The sequence below is a fragment of the Papilio machaon genome, chromosome 19 (assembly GCF_912999745.1).
Source record: "Papilio machaon chromosome 19, ilPapMach1.1, whole genome shotgun sequence".
In the NCBI taxonomy this organism is placed as follows: domain Eukaryota; kingdom Metazoa; phylum Arthropoda; class Insecta; order Lepidoptera; family Papilionidae; genus Papilio; species Papilio machaon.
In genome coordinates this window covers 5,362,346-5,385,226 of record NC_060004.1, presented here as the reverse complement: position 1 = coordinate 5,385,226, position 22,881 = coordinate 5,362,346, and the positions used below count along the sequence as shown (strand labels likewise).

General features: G+C 31.4%; 5 protein-coding genes across 11 annotated transcripts in view; 2 read left to right on the top strand and 3 right to left on the bottom strand.

Annotated features, from left to right (window-relative positions):
• Positions 1 to 2,871, bottom strand: part of LOC106715206 (PTB domain-containing adapter protein ced-6) — a 48,872-nt gene extending 46,001 nt beyond the window's left edge. Inside the window, exons 1-2 of the mRNA XM_045682446.1 lie at positions 2,719 to 2,871; positions 2,481 to 2,602 (exon numbers count right to left, since the gene is read on the bottom strand). The gene's annotated coding sequence lies outside the window, so the exon portion shown is untranslated. The remainder of the gene's footprint in view (positions 1 to 2,480; positions 2,603 to 2,718) is intronic.
• Positions 2,872 to 3,838: 967 nt separating this feature from the next.
• On the top strand, positions 3,839 to 6,642 carry LOC106715205. The gene is made up of 8 exons (XM_045682653.1): positions 3,839 to 3,849; positions 4,199 to 4,307; positions 4,628 to 4,706; positions 4,829 to 4,941; positions 5,314 to 5,450; positions 5,840 to 6,325; positions 6,398 to 6,472; positions 6,603 to 6,642. Exons 1-8 carry the CDS (start codon positions 3,839 to 3,841, stop codon positions 6,640 to 6,642), a joined length of 1,050 nt encoding a protein of 349 aa, XP_045538609.1.
• Positions 6,643 to 6,892: 250 nt separating this feature from the next.
• On the bottom strand, positions 6,893 to 8,110 carry LOC106715204. The gene is made up of 2 exons (XM_045682652.1): positions 7,216 to 8,110; positions 6,893 to 7,167 (listed from the first exon to the last, which is right to left on the bottom strand). Exons 1-2 carry the CDS (start codon positions 8,108 to 8,110, stop codon positions 6,893 to 6,895), a joined length of 1,170 nt encoding a protein of 389 aa, XP_045538608.1.
• Positions 8,111 to 9,735: 1,625 nt separating this feature from the next.
• Positions 9,736 to 15,783, top strand: LOC106715203. The gene is made up of 5 exons (XM_045682651.1): positions 9,736 to 11,008; positions 11,057 to 11,489; positions 11,640 to 14,524; positions 15,332 to 15,438; positions 15,733 to 15,783. The coding sequence occupies exons 1-5, from the start codon at positions 9,736 to 9,738 to the stop codon at positions 15,781 to 15,783; spliced, it is 4,749 nt and encodes a 1,582-aa protein (XP_045538607.1).
• Positions 15,784 to 17,142: 1,359 nt separating this feature from the next.
• Positions 17,143 to 22,881, bottom strand: part of LOC106715282 (phosphatidylinositol 4-phosphate 5-kinase type-1 alpha) — a 59,053-nt gene continuing 53,314 nt past the window's right edge. For 4 of the 7 annotated variants that reach the window (XM_045682605.1, XM_045682606.1, XM_045682609.1 and 1 more), the window contains one exon: positions 20,234 to 20,551. In XM_045682605.1, the coding sequence (XP_045538561.1) occupies positions 20,447 to 20,551 (105 nt within the window). In that variant the 3' untranslated portion in view covers positions 20,234 to 20,446. Of the gene's footprint in view, positions 17,199 to 20,233; positions 20,552 to 22,881 lie in introns of those variants that run through there. The other 3 variants (XM_045682611.1, XM_045682612.1, XM_045682613.1) reach the window with 3 other exon arrangements.

Sequence of the window (22,881 nt, the reverse complement as noted above, 5' to 3'; positions counted from 1 at the left end):
CACAGTTTTCGTTCCCGTACTCCTCCGAAACGGCTTGACCGATTCTCATGAAATTTTGTGAGCATATTCAGTAGGTCTGAGAATCGGCCAACATCTATTTTTCATTTTTTTTTAACTGCGCGCGGACGGAGTTGCGGTCGACAGCTAGTTATTTATTATAAACGCTTATTTTTGTTCTTCAGTTTACAATGTCGTATAGTTTTTCTTCGCTGCCAGAGTTTGGGGTTATTTTTTTTAAAGTTGGCAACCTTGCATGGTTTAAGGGCCATAAAGAGTTACCTAAGTACACTTGACGTTTAGCCTCGCAAGTGAAACGTCTATTGAATGCCTTTTCAAGGCAATATTGTGCAGATTTACAACAAAGTTTACCAATAACTTTGTATTTGAAATATTTATGGGTTGGAGACTCATGGGAAATCATAACCATAAAGAGCATAACTCTCAAGAAATGTTTATAAGCTAATAAGTATCTTTGTTTCTTTTTTTAATTATTAATTACTAGCTGTCGCCCACGACTCCGTCCGAGCGGAATAAAAAAACTTAATTATTACCCTATGTGTTCTTCCAGATTATGTAATACATCTATCCCAAATTTCAGCGAGATACATGCAGCCGTTCTGGAGATAACTTGTAACATGCATCCATCTAAACTTTTGTATTAGTAAGATTAGGCCTTTCGTACACAAGGCGATGTAAATTTTCGGAACCTGGCGATTTAAGTCGGCAAGCGATTTAAGCAATAACATACCCGTGATCGCCAAAGCCAGTCGCTTGCAACCTGTTTGCCAAGATCTATGAGAAAAGTAGCTTCGATTTTCAAGATGGCGGAGCATGTCTATACAGTTGACATGTAGTCGCTCTGCCTGCACGGACCAAATAGACGATAAACGTTGTGTGTATGGAGCGCTCACACCGCGATACTCGCGACGCAATATCAATTTCGAAGATTTTCAAAGGTGTACGAAGCGCTTTAAGTTTATAAACTTGTATGTTTTTCAACATAAATAAATATTTTCATGAAGTTTGATGATGTTCAAATATGTTTTAAATATATTCAATATGGACTCGTAAGGAATACTCTATAAAAACAGAAATGTTTTATACATGTGTTTCAACAGTGAAAACTCAATGTTGCATAAATAAAAATATGTATGACATAAGCAACGCAAAAATCAAGAGCTATACGAAACATCGGTTTGCTAAAAGCATAACAAATATCTTTAACCGGTTTTTAAACTGTTTAGTCGGCAAAACTAAAGAATTTGCTTTCTTAAATATTGGGGCAATATGTCTTTGCTTACCTTAGAAGCTTTTAAGCAGTCTAGGACATACAAAAATATTTTTACATTATAACCCAATAATTATTACAATTTTATAGAATTCTATATTCCTACGCTAGAAAAGAAAAATGTGGCACTGTTATATATTTTTTATTTTATTTAAATTAATGCAAATAATTCAATTAAATAATTCATTCTGCAATTACTTAGCAAAATTGTGAGATACGATTCTTTACGTAGGAATCGAGTGTATTTTTTTACAGTAAATTCAAGGCCTGTGTAGTCATGAGTACAATGCCTTTCGAAAATTTTGATTGTATACGATAAACACAACGATGACAATTAAAAATTGATATATTTTGCAATCATTTTACCCAGCCTGGGCAATGGCAGATATAAAATGAGGCCTACTTATTCTTAAGCATATCTACAAAAACAATTACTTCTCAAAGCCGGTCCCAGGCATTTGCGTCATAGTTGCACAGATTAATACTCAAGACAATGAGAGTGTATTTAAAATACCGGGAGTATTTTGCGAATTAGAATGTAATAAAAATTTCGGATGATGTCTAGAGAAAACCATTTAATTCACACCCGAAACCTAGAGGTGTAAGCAGAAATTGCTGACAAACATTTGACGCTGTCCAGACACATTTCTGTCGCTTACTACATTTGCGACCTGAAAAACCTTTCAAATAATTTAAATACGAAATAATGTAATTTTGCACAGTAAAAATTTAGTAAGTAGTTTAACGTGAAATTCCGTTAATTTACGAATTAAACGTTAAAGTTACGTTCTGAAACGAGGTTAAGCCGCGTCACAAACAAAGGTGCGTCAATCAATGTGGATAAACAATACAATGTGGTCTCTTTGTTAATTCACTAACTTGTATATGTAATGGATAAACTCCTGGAACAATTTCAAAAAATCTTTTGTCAAAAGAGAGCTACAACAATGAGTAACATATGCTATATTTATTGCTACAACTTTTTAAAAATTTCGCGCGGACAAAGTCGCGGGCAAAAGCCATTAAAATAAAGATAAATAGTTTTAGTGAAAGCATTGAAATTAATTAACGACGTTAAATACTTTTAAATAAACAGATAATAATTCAGTCCGCACCAATGCATTCAACCCTAAAAAACGTCTGGAGAAAGCGTACAAATATGAAGCATTGAAAATTACTTTTTGTAACTCACCTGAACGATTAACACTCGATTTCACTAAACAACCAACGTCTAAAAGGCACTTTTTTTTACAACAAAACAAACTTCGGTTTTTATATCACAAAACAAAAGAGCAACTCGTTCACTCGGTGTACCTGCGAAAGAGAGCCCAGTATTACAATTTTATATAACTGTTACTATACCTACTTCCTACAGAAGTTTTGCGACCGGTTCTTCTGCTTGATTCATTTAGAAAACTTGCAAAACTTACAGTTTATTCGCTTACACGATGATGGGCGCTGTCATATGTTTGTCAGGTACAACTTCTTTTTGTGATGTTGATTTTATGTTAACGTGTAAAAGTCGAACACTGCCGTGTACCGAACATGCGCTCACGCCGGCCCCCCGATTGCGACTGTCGGTCGGGCGCGGGCGGGGCGGACGGCGGGCAAAATGCCGCTATGCGAGACGCGAACACGATGTTACCAGGCTTTAAAAGAGGCTTTGTGCTATTACAAACATAATTTTAAATACCAACTATCAAAATCTATACCTTATTACCTTAAAAAATCGTCGATATTGTGTTCAATTTAAGTTTTACAGTTACATATTGAAGTTTGTCATTATACGATCGCGATAGTACGCGTACAAAGGATTTAGTTATCGTAGGACGACGAAGAAAAAGACATAATTGAATGCAATTGTTTTAAAAGAACTACTGATGATTTCACACGTTTTGATATATCTGCGCGTCCGAGATGCATTGGAAGTCGTTTAGAAACAACATGACTAATCAACATAACTTACAACAATGTTACTTACCTATAATAGATACTTTACCTTATAGAAGTGTAATCGTATTTTTTAATTTTGTATGACAATGTTTATTTTTTTGGCGTTTTACTGTAACAATTTATTAGGTCACTGAGATCATTCTTTAATATTCCCAAATAACAGTGTGGTAGATTCTGCAGCAGAAGCTAGCATCTACTGCCTAAATGTCAACCATTGAACTCGGAAGAAAGATGTGGAGTTACTATGCGTTTCGTCTTATATGTGCTGAGAGCGTAGCGTAGCCCAAATTCTCTTTCCTTTTACGATTTCTGAGAAAAGAAATAAATTTGGGCATGGAAATACAATTAAACAATTGGGATAGGATAGAAAATCATTTGTCCAGACAAAAGGTGTAGTCAACGCATTTGGTATATTATTTTTTGTCAACTTCTTTCATTAAATAACATACCTTCAGGGATATTATATGAGACCTATATAGAAGAAATGTTCATATCTATTGTAACCTTTCAAACTTATGTCAAATCAATCAGTTTTATTTCATCCGTCAATTTGTATTTCATATTTATTCCTGATTTTGTTTTAACTTATTTAAAACTATGAGCCACTGGTAAGAAAATTTTCTATTAAGATGTATGCAATACTAACATAACTTAATAACAACAAGACTTAACTTAACAACATAACATAATTTAGTAAAATATGTAGCAAATTACTCAAGACTTATAACTAGAAATGCCTTCAACTTATTATCATCCTTCATGGGCGTCGCTAGCCGAAGATCTAGGCTAGGTCCAGGGGGGGCGACTACCATTAATATGGTGAAATTCGAAGTATTTTCAGTCATCCCTTACATTATTTAAGAAACCTCTTTTATACCTTAGAATAGTAGATTTGGAAGACGCGAATAAGATGTGCCAAGCTTGTATGATGAAAATCTAATATTAATATACTTGCAGTTGTTCTCAATGTGATTTCACGGCGAAGTTCGAAAGCGCGTTGATGATGCATAGACAACTGCATCACAACTGTGCCGCGGAAGAATTTCCAACAGTCGATAAATTGAAGGTAAAAATAGGCCAGCCTTTTTTTTATAAGAGAAGGGTGCAAATGAATGATGGGAACACCGAGGTGATCAACGACACGCATGGACATCCTCAACACTAGAGGAACTGCAGATACGTTGCCGGTCTTTACGCCTATAGGTAGTCTACTATTGTGCCAATAATTGTAAAGGTTTCGATATTCACAATTGAAGCGAATTGGATTGGCGGCAATATTGGTTGCGGCTACTAGCAGTTTTTGTAATAATGTTCACGGTAGGACAATTCTACTGTAAAACAATGGTCTTACTAGCATTGTCTTTTTAATATTTTTTCTTTTTTAAGAATAAAACAAGCTCATTGCCTTTAGTGAAGAAAAAGGAAAGATCTTTTTCGCCATGTAGCGAAAAAAAAGCCTTAAAAGGTAAGCTCTTCGTTTAAAACTTAAAATAGTAACATAAGATAGTATTTTATTATATCAATGTAATTTTGTATTCATTTGTAGTTTACCCGAAGATTTTTTACCTGTATTTGTGTGGGTCACAGGTCCGAGTCGAACGTCATCTGCGACGCGGCTCTTCGACAAGCTGCGCACGCGCATCTGCCGCAGTAAGACGCTCTTCGTGCACGAAGAAGAGGGCGCTGAGAGCGTCATTACGGTTAGACATTTACTTACATATTCATACAATTTTTAGTTGCATGAATGTGGCAGAGGTGTGCCCAAAGCGCAAAGTGGAAATCCTGAGTTATGTTGTTGTTATACAACATTGTAAACACAAAGCCTTTCATGTTATATTAAGTGACCTCTATCCAGAGATATATACAACAAGCAAATTCGAACAAGAAAAGAATAACAATAGTGGCCCTCTCCCTCATAGAAGCGAAAGCAATTATAATCCTTTGTAACTTGTCTCAATACAAAAAACCTCAATACTTCCTAGTCTTATTACTGCAGGTAGCTTTACTCGTTTTAGAAAAAAAAATTAAGTAAATAAGACCATTTTTTAAACATGTAATAACGTTCATTCTAGGAACCATCTCCACGGAATCATCGGTCTACAAATCTGTTAAAGGATCATGCACTGTCAGAGTGCACTACTAGGACTATATTAAATGACGGACGAGCGGAAAAATATTCCTGTCATTTGTGCTCCTTTGACGCTGATCGGTAAGATCATGATCGTCAGCTTCACTTGACGTCAGGAGGGATCGTGGTCAAGTGTTTGTTTAAGCGTTATAAAAAAAACGATTCAGTGACAGTTGCCGAAATACTTGTGCAAAAACATTTTGTTATCTCTATCTTTTTAAAAAGAATGAAAAGGACGAGAATATGTCCGATCTCTATAAACTTGTAGGTTTGAAATACAAGTTAAAGGTTACATAATCTTAGGACTTATGGAATAATTGCATGTAGCACCTGCACTAACGTTTCCGTAAATAATTATAATATTACATAGAAATTTTAAGTATTGTTGTCGACGTTAATGCAGTTCCAATAGTTAATTTACTCATTAAAGTTACATAAAAAAATAAATGATACAAATTCTTACCTTCCAGCATAACAGTTCTAGACAGACATCTACTTAACCATCATAAAATCGGCTTAGAAAATCTATTAAAACTTGTCATGTCTAAAACGAAAGACGGTCTAAGCGACGATGCTGCAATCATAGACGAATACGGAGTAAGACAGCCTTACTATAAACAAGCAGATGATATAATCGAAGAAGGAGAATTTATTATAGAAACGGTAACACCGAAAATTAAAATACTAAAGCATGCAGCTGTCAATACTGATTTAAAATGGAACGATATACCAGAATTAAAGAACAACTATAGAATGATCAAGAAGGAACTTGAAAGACTGATCGATAGTCCAATAGAAGACAACCAGAAAGACAAGCTGTTACTCAAAATGCAGAGTCTAAACGAATGCATGTGTAAGTTTGTGGACTCGTCAAACACTCTAAAGAAAGTTTTGACCAAGAATATCCTTAAAAATGAACACACAAGTGGACCTGTGTTTAGTTTAGGATTAGGAGAGTTAGTATTACATAGTATAAATATGATAATTATACTTTATATAGAGTTATTAATTTTTAAAACTTATTGCAGTCAAGAAACTCCTCGTGAATGGGAACGTCCTCATAGCGAGAAACTAGAAAGAAATAAATGCAAACATGACATTAGGTAAAGTATCTTTAAATAATTTTGAAACTCCATTTGAAGCGGTGAGAGTAGTGACATAATTTTATGGTTGGCTAAAGTATCTTAATGGGATTAAAGGAAAGAAAATTAATTCTGTATTTTTTGTTTTCAGAGGCGAGAAGAAATGCTCCACGGAGAGCTTTTATTTTTGATTTTATTTTTTTAATGGATATTTTTATTTTACTTTGTGGTGATCAATAAATATATTTTTTTTAAATTTATAGTAACTTGTCTGCAGTTTTATTACAATTTAAACCTATAATGTTTGCTACTTGTCGCTGCAAATGAACTGAATTAGTGTTTTTAACGCTTTGACGAATTAGAATCTTTACAAATTTTACACGAGTTAATTATATTTCAACGATATATTAAAATATCAAAAACAAATAAATAGTGTATATATCAAAAGCTAGCACAACTATCTCCGTCATTAGTATCTTCGTAACAGACATGGTGATGACACCTGTTGTCTTTGCACCTTTGACAGCAATGGTCACACGACTCGTGGTACTGACGGCAATTGGTATGACAACGTGACACGTAAGCTCCCTTTCCACATACCTTCTCACAAGTCCTCTGCTGACAATGACAACTCGGCTTTATCAAAGAATCGCCGCTGGACAGTAGAAAATTATTCGTCTGACAACATTTACAATGTTTCTCCTCTACTCTTTTATCTTCCTGTTTGCGGTCACAGTCATAGGAAAAACGAATTTTACTTCCACATGTTGTCGTTTCATGTCCATTCTTTTTATTAACTCTTACAACTGGTAACACTCGAGGTCCATTTCTTGTTAAAGGTCTATTACCGTCTTCGATATTTTCAAGTAGTGCATTTTTTCTGACTGTCGCAAACATTCTATTCACTTCCTCAATCGCATCTTTTGATTTAGTTTTCTCTTTCAAAGAATGTTTCAATTCCTCCAATTTCATTTGGGGAATCGAAGAAGATTTATGTTTGATAAGATCGATTGAATATTGTGAATTCCTATCTCTTTGCGGTTGAGAGTAATTAACAACCGTGAATTTATTGTTTTCGGCTAAATTACTTTCTGCTATAGATATATGGTATATCTTGCTAATTGTTAATTTTGGTTTAATTTCAGTTTTAATTCTCCAATTTTCGGTTTCGACACATGCATCTTTAAAAATTACCGTTTTATTATATTTCTCTTTTTCTATGCAAATTTGTTTCTTGCTCTGGAACACGGTGAGTACTTCATTTAATAAATTTAATCCTTGTGTGACATCAGTCTGTGATGTTTGAACAGTTTTGGTGCTTGATGTGTGATCGCTCATTCGTATAGCCTTTTCTTTCACTTCGCATTTATCCGGTTTAAGTTTTTCAGCCAAACCTTCCCAACGGTAATGCACTCCTTTCTGACAAATCGGACAAGATTTAGATTTTCGTTTATTACATTCTGGTTTCGAGTAATCATCACATTTAGATTTGGTATTAAGGCAAATGGAACATATAAATTTCGTATTATCATCAGGTTGAGAAAATCTTTTAATGATTTCCTTTTCATGGTTCATGTTCTTATCAGCTTTCAACTTAGAATATTGTTTATATGTTGTGATCTGTATGTACACTTTGTTGTAGTAGTTATTGGATTTCATATGAAATCACAGAAGATCTGAAACAAGTATTGGCTTCAACATTACTAATATATTACTAATTTCAGTTAATACACCCAAAGAACCTTCAAAATTTCTTCGTGCACTATATTGAATTTTGATTCATAAAATATTTATTAACATATTTATATTGTTTCTCTTTTACATACCGATATTCTTATAAACTTACATTGGATCTTATCATGCTTTTTTCGATTTTGAGTAAATGTATTTTGCATCAATTGTGTTTTTAACCTAGTAACGATATTAAGCTGGATAAAAATATTTTTATCGAAAATAACTCTTCATCAGTGAAATTGACGTGACAAAATTGTCATAGTGTCAATACTGTCATAGACCATAATGATTCTGGCAGTAAAAGTGCTGAAGGAAGAAACTTTACATAATATGACAATCCACAATTTGACGTAACAATGACATAAATAAAATAATAGAAATAGAAATTAACAGTGAAAATTTTTGGGTAAAGCAAAATTAAAAAATTAATAGTATCTACATGTAATAAATAAACTTAATGTGTATATGTTTAACAAAATAGGTGAGTATTTACAAAACTTTGAATACACCAAAGTGAAATCGACGAACAAGTTGTGAATTGTTTAAAAATAAGTAATTTTTTTCTTTCAGTTAAAACACATAAGGTTAAGGTAATAAGTACCAAAATGAAAAGAAATGAAGAAATAATGATATATAAGAAGAAATGAAAAGAAACAAAGCCATAAATGTTACGAAACGTGACATACGAAGTGGTATAGTTGAAGATCGGAATTATTGTTACCATTACTGTCCTGATAATGCAAGAACTCAAATAAGACAGACGGCGTTGGGTTATAATTATAACTTTAAGGACCTTGATTTACAAAATGTTAGTAATTGGAGTCACTTGACATGTTCGTGCCGAGATTCTATCGGAAAGCATCAAGAGGCTAGTTATTTTAGTAGTAAACTGAAGCAAATGCAACCAAAAGTCATTGACATCGGAGTTGGGAATGTCAAGGTGTACCAGCGCAGGAAAGCAAAAAAGATTTATTACCCACAGACTGAGGAAAGAGCTGTTGGGACATCGATCAATGATTACCGTATGTTGTTTACTTTTGTATTTATAATTTTGCTCGTTCGATTTTTTTCTAAGTAGACTTCAGTGTTAATGAACAATTTAATAAACGTAAATTAGTTTAATAACAGCAATTTAGCTACTCATCGTATCAGATCTTGCCATTGTAATTTTTTTTATATGAAGCTTCCGCTGTTGTATTTCAACAGATAATGTTTTATCATAATACCAAACGGTGTCAAAAACACTGACTGAAATTTTTTTTTTCGTTTTAAATACTAGGACAATGTTTTGTTTTCTTAATATAATCTTTTTATACTGTGTTTTTGTTTCAGCAAAATGTCACCATTTCAATGAACTGACCCACAAAACAAGGAATGTTGTAGAAAGAGCTGTAAATAAGAAACATTTGTTGAATAAAAAGTTATCGCCCCTTGTCCGGAAAAAATCAAATTACACGAGTCCTTTAACTACCCTTTTTCACAAACAAGACTTAGAGCATAATGTAAGCACTACTCTGTCACTACACAATCTTGTAAACGCCAGTACACAAATGGGTACAAAAGAATTAGAGAAATCTACAAAAATCAAAATATTTAAGGAACTAGCAACAAATACAGAATTATTAGAAAATGGTAAACCACTAAAATCTGAAGTCGAACTTTCTGTCGAAATGTCAAGGATTATGAGTAACAAATTGGGTAATGGATCATCACTGGATTCTTTAGTGCAGCATGTATATAACTTAGACAAACCATGCAACGCAACTTTAAGCACAGCTACAATAGACCCGATGGAAAATAAACTCGAAAGGGAATATAGAAAAATATTTTCAAATCAATCTAAAGATTGTCCATGCAATAAAAAAATCTCGGCAGCAAATAGCGATTCTTTGTTACGACGTTTTGAAGCGTTAAGACGCGATATGACGTTAAAAGATGAATTAAAAAAGAATATATCAAAAACATCAAGCCCAGCCAATGAACCTAAATATAAAGATGTCTCTGTGGACTCAGACGGTGCTTCGTTGCCAGAATGTGACGACAAAAAAATTATCACCCCAATTTCAAGTGACTATTCTGTAAAGTATAAAAAGGAGAAAAGTAAAAAGAAAAGCAATGCAAAACTACAAAAAAGTTCGTATTGGCGACGTTCAGATATTGATAGTGACCATCAAACTAAAGGAAGATTTAAATTGTGGGGAAGAAAGATAAGCACAGACGATGGATCTCACAAGAAGAGCAAAATAAAATGTTCCGATGGTAAGAAAAAATCTGAAGCTAGCGTGAAATTTTCAAAACTTTTGAAAAGTAAATCGTCGGTTAAAAAGGAAGGGAAAAAATTCCGCTTCTTTAAAAAGAAAATAAAGGCCGCTCCGAGATCGAGAACTGACGTAATGACTGGGAGATGTGAGGTACGAGAAGGAATGTCGATACAGATCGGAAAAGGATTATTACCTCAAGACTATAATAAGAACGCAATACAAAAATTTCGTCTTAAATATGAAGATAAGTTATTAAATGCATGGATTAGAAATTTTTTAACGAAATCAGATGAGCCCAGAAAAGAACGAAGTGCAAAATACAGTAGTAGTGTGGAAAGTAATTGCAGTAGCTCTACTGATATAGGAGAAAACAGTTCTTCTGAGACAGATATACAGTTCACCACGACCGCCACGGTCACAAATAACTCTTCATTTCATAAAGTAAATGAAAGCCCATTCATGAACTTCTCAAATCAATATATTCAAGCTTGGATGTTAACGAAAACCATATTGGATAGGTTAGTTAAACCTAAAATATATTGGAATGCTAGAACTGACAAATGTAACAAAAAGAAAAATAGCGAACTCAATAAATATTTTGATTGTAAAGATATGAATCCGAAAAATGACGGTCCTCCAAACAATGATACGAATATAAAAGAGAAAATTAACCCGAAGCCCAAAAGCGTAAAGGTTGACATTTCCTTAGGATGCATGAGTGAACTTATCCATCAATCTTTTGCAATGCAAAGTAACGAAGAAGTATGCAAAATAATTGATTATGAAACACCCCGACAAAGTACAGCAAATACATGCAAGCAAAACATTGAAAAAGAAAAATGTTGTAATGAAACTATAAGTGAAATTTGCATGAAAGATATTACAAATTGCAGGTTTAACGATACGGGGGATTTTAAAAAAATTAAAAGATCCTACAGTGCCGATATATTTCAGGAAAATAAATTAGACGCTCCCAAAACGTGTAAGGCTGTCGGAATAGAAATTGCCACACAGAAGAATTTAAGAAAATTAAACTATCCCGTGTAAGTTTTCACGACTTTACTAGTCACAGATGTAATAGCTTTTACAAGAAAATTCTGGGCGAATTTTGAAAGATACGGGTTTTTGTTATCTATGATTTCCATTGTATCAGAAACTGGATTTATACTTGTAAATCAATTTTTACTTTTCAGATATGATATTAGTACCGAAAGTGGAGATGATTTAGAAGGAACCGTGTATTTACTGCCAAAAACTTACAAACATTCAGACGCTTATCTCCAGAAATGTTATCATAACTGGAACCCATTAGATCTAGATTTATGGTGTATAAGTGATGCCAACTTACCGCCATCTTATAATACCAATAAAGATTTAAATTTTAAATCGTACTCAAACATGACCGATGATATTCAGTACACAACCCTAGTGTCATCCTGTGAAACATTCGGAAACTGTGGAAAGGACAAGCGTAAAAAATCTTTGTTAAAAAATCACAATAACGATTATCTGAATAATAACATCGGAATTCGCATCACGCCGAAAGATTCATTAGAAGTATGTAAGAAAAGAAAACTATACTCCGACAGCAATAAGGGAAGGTGGAAACATGACGATCTCTCTATTTCGATGTCGAGCTCAACAAAATCAAAAAATCATTTTAGAAAATTAATATCTCTTAAACCAAACAAAAAACGTGTCACAATTTCTAATTACGAGGTTGACAAGGAATCAAAACCATTAATAAAAGAAAACGATTTAAGAAATAAGAACTTACAATGTTTATCTTCTTCCTGCCATGTTCCAGATTCTATTCAAACAGGCAGAAAACTTCCTCCGAAACTGGAGAAAAAACCAACTCGTCAAAACATTGCTATCACAGCAACTAGTTCAGATATGACAAATAGAACATCAAACAAACCTTGCGATAATGCTGAGGTTAAATGTTTAAAAAGCGCCTCAAAGGACCATTTACTAAGTATTACTGACAGTTGTATAACATATTGGAAAAAGCACTTGTGTTGTGATAATGCATTAGAGGAAAGGAAAAAAACTTGTGAAAAAATTAATGACACGAAATCAGGTTTCTTCTCAGATTATTTCAATCCGAGTAGTCTAATAAAAAATAAGTATCATAGCATATGTCGTAAATTTGTCATAGATAAAAAGCCTTCAGATGAATTTGTCAAAAACAGTCAGAACTCAAAATGTCGCCCGCAACATTCTAACTCAAATTTAAGAGAACAGATCAAGTCAGAATATAAAAAGTGTGCTATCACCACTGACGTTCAAAAACTTTCAACATTACCTACTTCTGTTGAAGATAAATCATGTGAAGCGCCCGGAACTGATTTAGATATGAATAAAAAGGGAAGGTTAATAGGATTACATTTTAAAAAGCAGCCATTAAGGAAAAGTGTGTCGAGGGCGTGTTGGACAACAGGTGACAAGCTCGAGTGTAATGATGGTAACTCGACCGATACTACTACAAAGGTGTCAAGTAAAGAAACCACTGGAATAACCCAGAAATGTCCCCCCACGACTCACACGGTAAGCAAAAATACTAACAAAGAAATTAAAAATATCATAGTTAACAAGGATATTAATAATGTCGGTGACAATAACAAAGATAATGATGATAAGAATAAATGTACACCCTGTATTATAGAAATCCAACCAAATACAGAAATAACATCAGAATCTGGAAAAAGAATTTGCCTTGGTATAGATACATGTAACGATGAACAAGATAATGATAAAAGTGACTGTGATTTTATAGAAATTGTATTCAAAATAAGATGTAAACATGGCGAAGATAGAGCAATGATTGTAAATATTAAAGATAGTAAAGATCGCACCATAAAAGATAATAAAATTAATCTTTGCGAAAGAGACAGCGACATCAACAGTAAAAATAAAGAGGTATATTTATTTCAAAAAGATTCCGGAAACTCAATTTTACGCAAAAACAGTAAAAATGGCATGAATGTTAAAATTTTAATTAAAAACTGCAAAAACGAGGAATTAAACAAAAGGAAAGATATTAAAGGTAACAGTAATCTTTCGATCAGTTCTAAAAGAATAACGGAAAAAGTTGAAAGTATTTCATCAGAAACAATCAAGCCTGTAAATAATTATGCTTATTCGGTACATAAATTTACTATTGATTTGACAAAGTCCATTAAAAGTAATAATGCATCTAAAGAAAACTATCCAATGTTTCATTCAAGTAACAAAGGTACCGTCATGAGCGAATCTGACTTTAAAAAGAAACCCACCATAGATAGTACTGAAATAAGTAATAATTGTAGTAATGGAAAGATTAAATATTACAATAACAGCAAAACTAACGATAGTCGCAAATCAAAACATCATAGGAATAAAATAAAAAACGAAAAATTGTATTACAGCAGCGCTACTCTTAGACCTTACAGACGTTACAGTTTGACAAAACAAATATCCAATTACAAACACCTAAAAAATAAAGTTATACAAAAAATTGTAGATTGTGCAAAAGATTTTAACAAAGGCATGAAAAAAGAGAAACGAATAAGGAAAGGTTCAAGTGAGATGCCTTCATTGAATTATAGTAACAGAAATTTTATCGATCAAAACGTTAACAGACTATCAAAAGAAATTAAAGCATCTACATTGTACTCACATTTCCTTAATGCCACAAGTTCATACGGTTATTGCCATTTTGATAGAGTTGTCCGTGTAAGACCAAAGAGTAATGTCAATAATTACCTCTTTACTGTTCAAACAAAAGACAGGCATAAACAATTAAATCCATCATACAGTTTAAAAGAATACGAGAAAAGGAAAAAACATACTAAAATACTTGCAACAAAACTAGGACTTACAGACATAAGAAGACAAGCACGTCGAACTGTACGGAATTGTCAGAATTATCATCGCCGCATTGAGAATATTAAAAGATTGAATCAGTCTTTTGATAAGAATGATCATTTAGACTTTTTATACGATTTTTCCAATTGCGATATAGACAGACAATGTGAATTAAGTTCATATATAAGACAGAAATATAAGGATAAGAATGCAACGCAGACAGATCATCGTATTATAAAAAATCAAAATTCGAATTTGGACAATAATATAAACTTCAGTAAAATTAAATTAATAAACAGATTAAATAAAGATGTGGTTTGTATTAGCGATGAAAGAAAAATAACAATAGTCAGTTCGAAATTTCTGAATGAAAAATGCATCAGTTGTCATGAATCTGGGCTTGAAGAAACATGTAACCATTGTAAAGATACATTTGATATATTTCAATTAACTGAAATGAAAAGAGCCGTTTTTGAAATGTATAACTCAACAGTTTCAAATAAATCTGAATCGTTAATTAAGTTGCCAAAATTTGAGAGCGACGTTGAAAATGCTTTGATAATATAAACAGTGAAATGGAACCAGCAAGAGACGTCAAAAGAACGCGAAATAATTTAAAATCTCTATTTTTTGGTTTTGTCTAGTATCGTTTAGTATATAATCTATTATGTACTCTTATATCAAGTCAAAATAGAGTTATTAATTTTAGATACCATTTTAGTTATTAAAATTTTGTTTTTGTTTTGAAGTTTTATAATCATATATTGTCTTATTTAATTAAAGTGTTAATACAATAAGTAAACTGACATTTATTTTTAACAACTTTTATAACAAATTTTTGGATAAAGATCAATGAATTACAAACAATAAAACAACCAAATTTCATCACTTCTTTATTAACACACATCATTAAAAAAAAATTAAAAAGAAAGGCGGTGGCTTTTGACCTACACACTAGCAGACAACAATTTTACAATCAATAAATTCCACTGCAGATATTTATACCAACAATATTGATATATCAACTTGTTCACAGCGAAAGAGACAAATGACAAAATGTTTTTCTACGAACCTTTCGTCATTGGAAACAGACATTTAAATACATTAAAAGAATTAAATCAGAGCAAAAAAGACATACACAAAGTAATTTTACTTGTATCTTAATTAATCATCAACTAAAATTGATTGATTTAAAGATCAGCTCACAGTTCACATATCTGAAGCAGATTAGGGAAACAGCTCGCAGCTCAGTTCAATTATCTCTATAGAGTTATTTGCGATTCGATCTTTGAACTGCAACTCACCAAGCAGCTCGCGGCTTTTCGACTGACATTTTTATGGTACATCGCAATGAGCCGTGAGTTGAAAATTTAATAGTTGAACCGCAACTCAACGGCTCAAGTCGAGCTAATGTGCACATGTTTAATATTAATACAGGTTAAAAATCAGCGCGACCTACAGTGGAAAGCTGGTGGCAGCTTCGGCTAAGCCTTTGCCCAAGAACTATGTGATTTTTTCTTTATTTTTTTTATATCTTGTGTAAAGTTCATTTTTGGTTAATAAACAGTTAAAAGAACATTTACTTCGGGTATTATTACTGGGATATCAAATAAAGACGAAATGTCGTTCAAGACTTAACTTCTAATTTGATAGATATGAGATACAGTTATTGTTTGATTAAAAAACAAAGTTGTCTCTTTACAAAGTTAATAAAGAAACTGATGTTTAAATGCAATCTTGATTAAGCGGTAAATGTAGAAGGAATAAGTAATTCATAATTAACTCTTTCACTTTTCCCTTAAAAGTAGAAGGAAGTATTTTAATAATTGGACGGAATTATATAAATAAAAAAACAATAAACTACATATAAAAATTAGAAATCATATTTCTATATAATTAATTCTAATAAATGCAACAAAGACACCTTGTCATCGCTTCAATATTCATGAAAAACCTCTAGCATATTATACATTAGGTTGAATAAAGCATACAATTTCAGCAATCTATTAACACTACATTTGAACTTAGATAAGCTACGTACACTGATCATTGTAGATAGGAAATTATTTTGAAATGATAGCTTTTGTTTAATTCCGACTTAAACGCACCTGTAGAAGTTCCTGACAGTTAATTCTATCTCTTTTATTAGTTCTAATTCTCACCGTCGCAACCAACCACAACTGTCAGCGCCAAAACAGAGAAAATCAAATAGGCACAAAATAACACGGTCTATAGCCTGTCCATTAATAGAAGTTAGTGGCCATAAATCTTAAAACCACATCTCTTAAATGTTGAGAAATACGGAGATGCCATAATCCATGTTTTTAAATGAAAATCATCATCCCCCTGGCCTTATCCCCCTTACGTAGGGTCGGCACACAAGGTTTTATGAACCTTAAAGTTTTGGCTTAAGTTTTTACGGCCGGCCGCCTGCCTGTCGCCAACCCTACTTGGAATACCTAATGAAAATCAATAGAGATTTATACTAAAATCAAATAATATATGCGATGTATGACATGACGATGACATTCATTTTAATAATAATCATAAAAAATAATTAATTTGCACCATACAAAATTTGATCATCTTTATATCTTAAGTTTTGGTTTCGACTGCCTTAACACTTGGAGTGACACATTATGTTGACTACATTTTTTCACAGAGAATATTCGGGAAACCCATTGTTTTATTCTACGCATATATTTCGTAACCCAAACATTTTTAACATCGTAACGAATAATTCGTTTTTATACTTAAAAAAAATATTATTTAATATAAATAATTGCTTCATAATTTTTTTATTTATTAATTTTAATTTTGATAAAATAATTTTACTAATTGTAGCTACTGGGATAATTAATCTTCTTTGGTATATTTTCTTTCCATCCCGTTCATAATCTCGTCTGGAAAAAAAATCAGATTACGTCATAAATATTGTCAAAAATTTCTAGCAAAAAAACATATTGGACATGTAGATTCAAAACTGGGAGAGTCATGAACAAACGTACTTAAAGTTGTTCAAAAATATATTTCTTAAATGCATAACGCACAAAAAAAAAATTATCGCGTATAAAAATTATATTCTCGTTTTGCTAATACATGTCCCATATTTCATTATTTAAGCAACATTTTAATGCTGGGATGATAAAAAAACAGTATTTTAATGCAATAATAAATTTACCACTGAAATCAGGATAAAACTAATTATTACGAATAATTAACAAACATGCAAACACAAACAAACAAAATCTTACCTCACAATAGTGACACAGCAACCACAAAACCTGTGTGTTAGCACAAAACTCAAAAAAAAAACATGAAATACACATATATAAGTTACAACAAATCCCATTGAATCTACGGTGTTACAAAACAGAAAACATTAAATGTAATTATGGTGCAATGAAAAGTTTAAAAAAAAACGACCTCAATTTTTTTTGGTAAAGAAAAATTGTCTGAAATAAAACACAAAAAAATATTTTGACATTTTTATTAGAATATCTTCTCGATATACAGATAAGTACCTTTTTTCCACAGTACAAATAGATTGAGTAAACAATATTATAATAGCACTAGCAATGTTCAACAACGACAGTACAAAACGCTGTACAATACATAATAACAACAGTTTCAACGTCATCAAAAACATGTCTATGATTGTCTCCGCTCAGCAGTAAAATTAAAAAAAAATTAAAACCAGTCTACCATAGATTACAAATAAAAAAATACTTATGGCAACATTAAACTGTCACCTTTAAAATAATGTAAGAATAAAACATAAGGTTAATATTTAATTACTAAAAAAATAGTTCACTTAGTTCCAAAATCTTAAAGTATTAAAACGTTTTAAATCCAAGTACTTGCTTTAATATTTAATTTACTCAAGTCCGCATTTGTTACGAGTAATCTCCGAAACGGATGGATTGATTTTGACGGGACATTTACTGGAAGGTAGCTGATGTATGCGGAAGTGACATACATTTTTTTAATTCTCCGCTGACAAAGTTTCGAACAACAGCTTGTAAAAATAAGGACAGACAAAATTTAATTTTACTGTAACAGAGACATATCATAACAATTTAGCGAAAGGCTATCTTTATATCTATTAATGTATAAACTGTAATATTATTTGAAGCGAATATATTAAATGTAAATGCGAACTGTAAATACAATAACAAGTTTTTTATGACATTTTGAAATACATATATGCTTTAATATGACGCATATAAAAGAAGATATAAAAGGTCAGACAATTTTCCTACTTATAACTAAAAGATAAAAAGAAGAAAGAAAGATATCTTAAAAGTAAAAATTCGACAATAAAATTAAAGCAAAGAGAGATTACAGGTATTATGGCGATTATTAACTAATTGACTAAAATAAGGTAAATTATTCAGAGAAAGCTATAGTTGAAAAAAAAAATCAGTCTATATCTAATGAAAAAATTAAAAATAAAAATAATTTTATGGCCACTAATTTTAATGAGCAATAATAAAAAACCACTTGCATCATACAAATTGACTCTAAAAATATGACTACATTCAAAAGCGTCGCCACCCGGTGACCTAGGGGGAGGTGGTGTGTAAATTTTTTTTTATTCCAAAATGTAATTAATGCTTATAAGCTTGAGAGTGGAAAAACTAACGAGTTGTTTTTGAGTTATCTATAGTATCTTATTTTCAGTTCTCTTGGTGGGTGAGGGGCAGTTGCGCCCCCTTAGTCCCCCCTCCCCGGGGCAACGTTCATAGCAACAATAAATAAACTTATATTCTATGGCAGTAGGTTATCATCAACTCCTTTCACTCGTTACTCATATATTACGCATTCACTGACAAAGAAAAGATACGAATATGTAAAAAAAATATGTAACATGTCAAATCGCTTTGTGAGCTTCGGTTATAAAAATTGTATAGGAAATTAAAAAAAAAGGTTTTTTTATTACTTTATAAAATGTCAATAAAATATTATATTAATTTTACAAGATTCTTAAAGATCCTTGTTTAAACATAGATATTTTGTGTCAATATCATGCTACAAAAAAAAACTGTAGATGTAAAAATAAAAACAGATAATTGAACTGACAGTTTATAAATATAGATAAAGGGATTGATCTTTAGAATAAATCAGAATAGTTATCCATATCGTAATTTTAAGAAGAAAAAAAAAATCTAGTTAAAGCCAATAGCTTTGCATGAGATTCTTTATGTCAAATACATTTTTGTCTTGCATATATAATATGGATTCATAAATATAAAGTTATTACCGAAGCACCCATTTGGTTACTAAAATAGACAGATATAAAAAGTAAAATAAAAATGTAATTTTTCTATTTTTTCCTAAAAAAATCAATAAAATTGTAATTTTGTTTTATCAGTGATTAACGTCGAATAAAAAAAAATGTCGCAAAATTTAAATATTATTGAATGTTCTTATTATTTTAAGGTATTGAAATGGACTCAAGAAGCTAACAATTTTATGAAATGCTGCAGAAACAATGCAATATATAGTATAGATATATTTCTAATAATGTTTCTTCTTCAAATGTGTACACGCACTTTTTCCAATAATTGAGCACAGAATTTGGCGAAGTCATTCAAACTTACATTGATTGATATAATAAAGCTAAAGGGTTAAAAGTTGAGATTTAATTTCAATTGTTTTTGCTGATCGTGATTATTAACTGAATTTATAACTTTTTAATATTTAATGTGATTTTCTAAGATATTTTGGAAAAATAAAGATTAATTTAGCAGATAACATGGATGAAGAATGCACGCAGGTTGTAATAAAAAAAAAATAACAGTCGAATTGATAACCTCCTTCTTTTTGAAGTCGGCTAAATAATTTACACTGGACAATGTCACCATTGGTTTCCACGCCTACACAAAAATTTTTGTGTAGGCGTGGAAACCAACGTTGTTTTTTTAAACACAGAGAATGAAAGCAATTACAATATATTTTTGTATAAGTTTCGAACAGAAACCAACAGTTATGAATGAGTGATTCCGAATACATAACTTTGTCTCAACATTTATATCATAGAGTATAGAGTAAAGCTATACCAACAAACATGCACACATAATTTTAAACATTCATAAGCCTTACAAATATCCTGCGTATTTAAAACGTACTAAGAACACATATTTTAAATTCAACAATGCTTCTCTTCAATCTGCAATTGCTGCATTTGTTGATGTACTTCATAAGTTGATATAGATATATTTGATGTCTCCGAAGTTAGATGTGTGATTTCTACCTGTTATAAAAAGTATTTTGGATTTAATATTACGATAAAAAGCTTTAACTAATAAATTCTGATGACTATTAATGATCAATAAAACTACAGTAATTTTTACATGACAAGCTGTAAGCAATTGTTTTTTTAATTTTAAAAATGTTTAACGAAAATTGATTATTACTAATGATAATTGAATGAAGATAAAGTATGTACAATCCGAGACATTTCTATCAAAAAGAATGACATGAAAATTTGTTTTAATAATTTAATTTTAAATATGTTGTAAACTTTAGAAACCTTGTTATTTGTATAAACAAACTAAATAAAATATAATATCTTACCTTTTATATCATCATCGTGTTTATTTTTAAAATAAATTAAATGCGTCGTTAAGCCAAGCAGCTATAAACAAGCTTTAGAAAGCTTTCTAATATCGTACTATTGGATGATGAGTTTGTATTTAATTTAAGTATTTTTCTATGTAAATAATGGGTGAAAGAATGATGCAAGGAATTATGGTACCACTATAACTAAAAGTATCAGTGGACCTATCACGAATATGTGATAATCGCCTTCCTATCGTTCTAGTAAATTATTTCAAAATTAGTATGAGATTTTTTTGTGTACTTTAGCCCGATTAGGCTAAACACAAATAAATAAGGCGATGCACAAATAATAATTTTTTTTTTCGATGACAATATGAAGGCGCTTGTCGCAAATATTCGTGCTCAAATAATTAATGTCAAATATAGTATGCGAAGGCAAAATTAAAGTGGGTTTCCACTGGCGAAAAGTTATACCTAAAATTTGTATGAGTAATTCGACAGTAGAAACCATGATTAACATGGTCGTATTGACAGCTAAAAAAAGTTTGTTAACTGGAAATTGTTTTTTTTTAATTATGGTCGTTGAATAAATAAATTAACAAACATTTTTCATGATCTATTTTCTCTTTTATTGAATTAAATTAACTTCGTTGACAGCTGTCAAAACGTATCCGCCATTTTGCGTCTGTCAAAATTAGGATATCAACGGGTAATTCTTAAATAAGATATCTGAAAGTTACTCAATCACTCTGAAGATCTTTCTTATTATGTTTATTCTACGTTTCATATTTGTCTTATAAAGTTAACAACAAGGTAATATACAATGTAATATTGATACACAGTTATAACAATATAAACAGACCGGTCAACACCGGCTTCTTAAAACGAAGACCAAGTATTAAGTTTGATATAAAAATAGGACAAATGTAAATATTTAATACAAAATATTTCAATCAAAATTCTTTAAATTTCATGAATAACAAAGAGATTTTCACATTTTATAAGATTTGATAAAAATTATTTAAAAAGCTTTCCATGGTCTTCGTTATAAGATCATAACGTGAGTTTACACTGTCTAAACACTTAAAACACATGTCTTTGTTTTTTAAGAATGAGAAGAAGAATATGTCATGACAGTGGAAACCCACAGTTATAGTCGAACCTGAATAAGCGAGAATCCAAGGTAGCGCGATATTTTCCTCCCTTACGAAGGTCGTCCGATGGGACCGGACAATGACTCTCATTTATATAGGGTTTCTCGGTTATCCATGTTAGACGGTATTTGGATAGATCTGTAAGTATTTTATAATTAAAAACATTATTGAAATGTTACATTTCGTTCTTTCTTAATTAATTCAAATCGTAAAATAAGTTTGTAAACAATAGTACTTTAAAATGAAAAGATTTTGAAAAGTTTCGTGTTGCTTACATCATTAATTGTAGATTGTCAGAGCAATTAATCAGTGTCGTTATTCTAGATGATAAATGACAATTTTACTGTTCTAAAAAATAAATAGCACATGTATCATCAGGTAAATTGTACTTGTACTTTTTTTACCTTCCAATTTTTTTAACAAAATGTAAAGTAAAAAAAGTCGATAAACTAACTGCGCCATAGCAGATCTCTTTAATAGTAGTTTACGAAGATATATATATATAAGATATATATTATAGCTTGTATAAAATACATACAGATCTTCACTAAACATTAGAATATTAATATCAACACACGAAGAAGCGGTATATATGTTTGACAAGCGAACGACAAATTGCTTTTATTTGACAACCTCTTATTATTTTTTAATTAAACTATCACGAAAATATCAACATTATTTGGTCGAAATCGGTGATTGCTATGAACTTGTGAAGTCAGATCGAGTTTCAAATGAGACGCAGTGCGACATTTATCTGGTCCGGTGAGCAAAAGCTAAAGTTATTCTCTTGTCATATCGTGTCGTGTTGCATCTCTTCTTTTTTTTATATTTTTGACACAAATAACTAAGGTGACACCTATTCTCACCG